The sequence below is a fragment of the Cucurbita maxima genome, unplaced genomic scaffold, assembly GCF_002738345.1.
Source record: "Cucurbita maxima cultivar Rimu unplaced genomic scaffold, Cmax_1.0 Cma_Scf00039, whole genome shotgun sequence".
NCBI lineage: Eukaryota > Viridiplantae > Streptophyta > Magnoliopsida > Cucurbitales > Cucurbitaceae > Cucurbita > Cucurbita maxima.
This window is the reverse complement of record NW_019272055.1, coordinates 902,206-904,527: the sequence shown is the minus strand read 5'-3', so window position 1 is coordinate 904,527 and position 2,322 is coordinate 902,206. Positions and strand designations below refer to the sequence as shown.

Sequence of the window (2,322 nt, the reverse complement as noted above, 5' to 3'; positions counted from 1 at the left end):
GACTTTTCCTTGATCGTCGATCCTTAATAAATAATTGTCAAGGAGGGTATTCAAAGAATACGTCATTATCACAAGAAAATTTATGAACGGAAAGAAGATATTTTGAAATTTCAGGCACATGCAAAATATTATGCAATGCAAGAAGACGAGCAGCAGTATTAATTGAAGAATGACCCGTAAGCAAAATCTACAAACCTGCTCCATTACCGACTTAAACTTGTTCATCTCCATGAAGCGTTCATGTGCAGCGAGACGATCCAGGTCACTGGTGATATAATCAGCTGCGCCTGTGTCGCTATACCAAATTAAATCAATCTTGTAGGAGGAAGTAGCCACCAATGCTGCAGAAGGAGGTTCATCTTGGTAGGACTCATCCATCCTATACAGCAGCGAACATCAGTATGCCCCACTTTACCACAGATCTTGCAGGAAGGATGAGTAGAAGAATCACGACGATAGGGCGTGACACCTCGAGAACGGCCAGGACCTCGATCCCTACGCCCACGGTTCTTCTACTAACCACCATACCAGCAAAATTGGCCGAAGAAACAAGATTTAACTGAAGTTCAGCCTCGTGTTGTAGTTGGCAAGCTTCAAACCCATTAGATGTGCAAACACATCATCAAGCGTGAGGGTTTCACTCTTGGTAGTTATCGAGGTGATGAAGGGATCATAGTTAGGGTCAAGACTAGCGAGGAGATAGGCGATCACATCATCATCCCGCAAGGTAGAGTCGACGGCTACCAACTCGGTGGCCAGCCCTTTGATCTTGCAAAAATAATCTGCAGTAGATAGATCATGTTTCTTGAATGTAGCGAGCTCAACACGGATCTGGACCGTGGAAGCATGAGTTGACGATGAAAACATCCGATGTAGGGTATCCCACACCTCCTTAGACAGAGTAGCGGCAACCACATCGCGAAGAATCTCCTCAGACATGAAGGAGAGAAGGCCGCTAAGGACCTGTTAATCCTGATCATACCACCAATCATAGATCGGATAAGAGACCAGGTTAGTACCAGCAATGGTTGAGAAAGGGACCAGTTTGGCAAGTGCTGCAATGGTGCATTGAGGTAGCCCATAAGCTTCGTACTTCTTAGGAAGAGGAGGAGCTGAGCGCGCCATATGATGAAGTTGTTCTTGGTGAGACAGATTGTGAAAGCGTGGTAGAGAGGGATTGAGGCAAAGGTCGACGCCATGGTAGATGAGATCGTGTTGGAGATGGTGGATGGGGAGAAAGAAGAAGATATGGTAGACATTGTTAATGAATAAACCTTGCTCTAGTACCACGTTAGGTTGAATGACACTGAAACCTCTATGGGTCAAGATCTCATATATATATAGATGTGTACAATGAGGATTACATGGAACCAGAAAATTAAGAGATGCAGCTCGGATTCTCCTACTATGTATAGATATAAGCAACATTTAACAATAAATACTTGTTGAATCGCCTGTTTAGACGAAAACAATAATTGACGTGTCGCATCGCCCTTCTACTGGAGATAGTAATTGATCAGTTACGTACCCTCATGGGCTAGAATAGTAAATGATCCGAAATAGTAACTACCTGAGCTATAACTCACTAACGGTCACAACTGAGCTATATGGACAAAATAGACCCTAACCCCTCCTAGCTAGTTCACGTATAGAGGTTGTGTCCTAGTCATGTTCACGTATAGAGGTTGTGCCCTAATCATTCGTACAAGTACCGTATCAACCCAAAGGCGATGTTGCGACCTATAACTAGGTTCTAGTACCTTAATAACATAAAATAGTGGTTCACAATCTATAACTAGTATAAGAGATATTCTAGGGCACATAGCGATCATCCAAAGCATAATTGTGTATAAACAAATTTCTAACCCCTCTAGCATATGTCTAAGGAAAATCATAGAAAGCATCGTGTTCAACATGGTCAAAACAGGGAATAAAAATCAACCTAGGTATACTGGAAATCTCATAAACATGTTAAGATTATTAGTGTTCTTGAACATGCAAACGAAAACTATAAAGTTATAAACTTTATTAAACCGTACCCTTTATATATAAATTTCTAGGTTTAGCTATCATGTGATACTAGGTCAATTAGATTCCTAAATATGATTTCTAATCTTATGCTCCTCGAGTGTGTTTGAATTTCTGATTCACAACCCTTCGAAAGTTGGTTTTCTTCAAAAAATTTAAGGTGGGTGGAAGTTTTATGAGAACAAGTCTAAACAAGGGTGAATATGCCAAAAAAAAAAAAAAAAAAAAAAAAAAAAAAAAAAAAAAAAAAAAAAAAAAAAAAAAAAAAAAAAAAAAAAAAAAAAAAAAAAAAAA

The 2,322-nt window shown here is 39.8% G+C and overlaps 1 protein-coding gene and 1 non-coding gene across 2 annotated transcripts in view; one reads left to right on the top strand and one right to left on the bottom strand.

Moving 5' to 3' along the window:
• Positions 1–590: 590 nt before the first annotated feature.
• On the bottom strand, positions 591–729 carry LOC111469364. Its single transcript, XR_002714866.1, has one exon. It is a non-coding gene; the product is annotated as a small nucleolar RNA Z247 (small nucleolar RNA).
• Positions 730–937: 208 nt separating this feature from the next.
• The window catches only part of LOC111469255 (cytochrome P450 94C1-like), a 23,288-nt gene continuing 21,903 nt past the window's right edge, over positions 938–2,322 (top strand). The window contains exons 1-2 of the mRNA XM_023114478.1: positions 938–951; positions 1,038–1,063. Coding sequence (XP_022970246.1) covers positions 938–951; positions 1,038–1,063 — 40 coding nt within the window. The remainder of the gene's footprint in view (positions 952–1,037; positions 1,064–2,322) is intronic.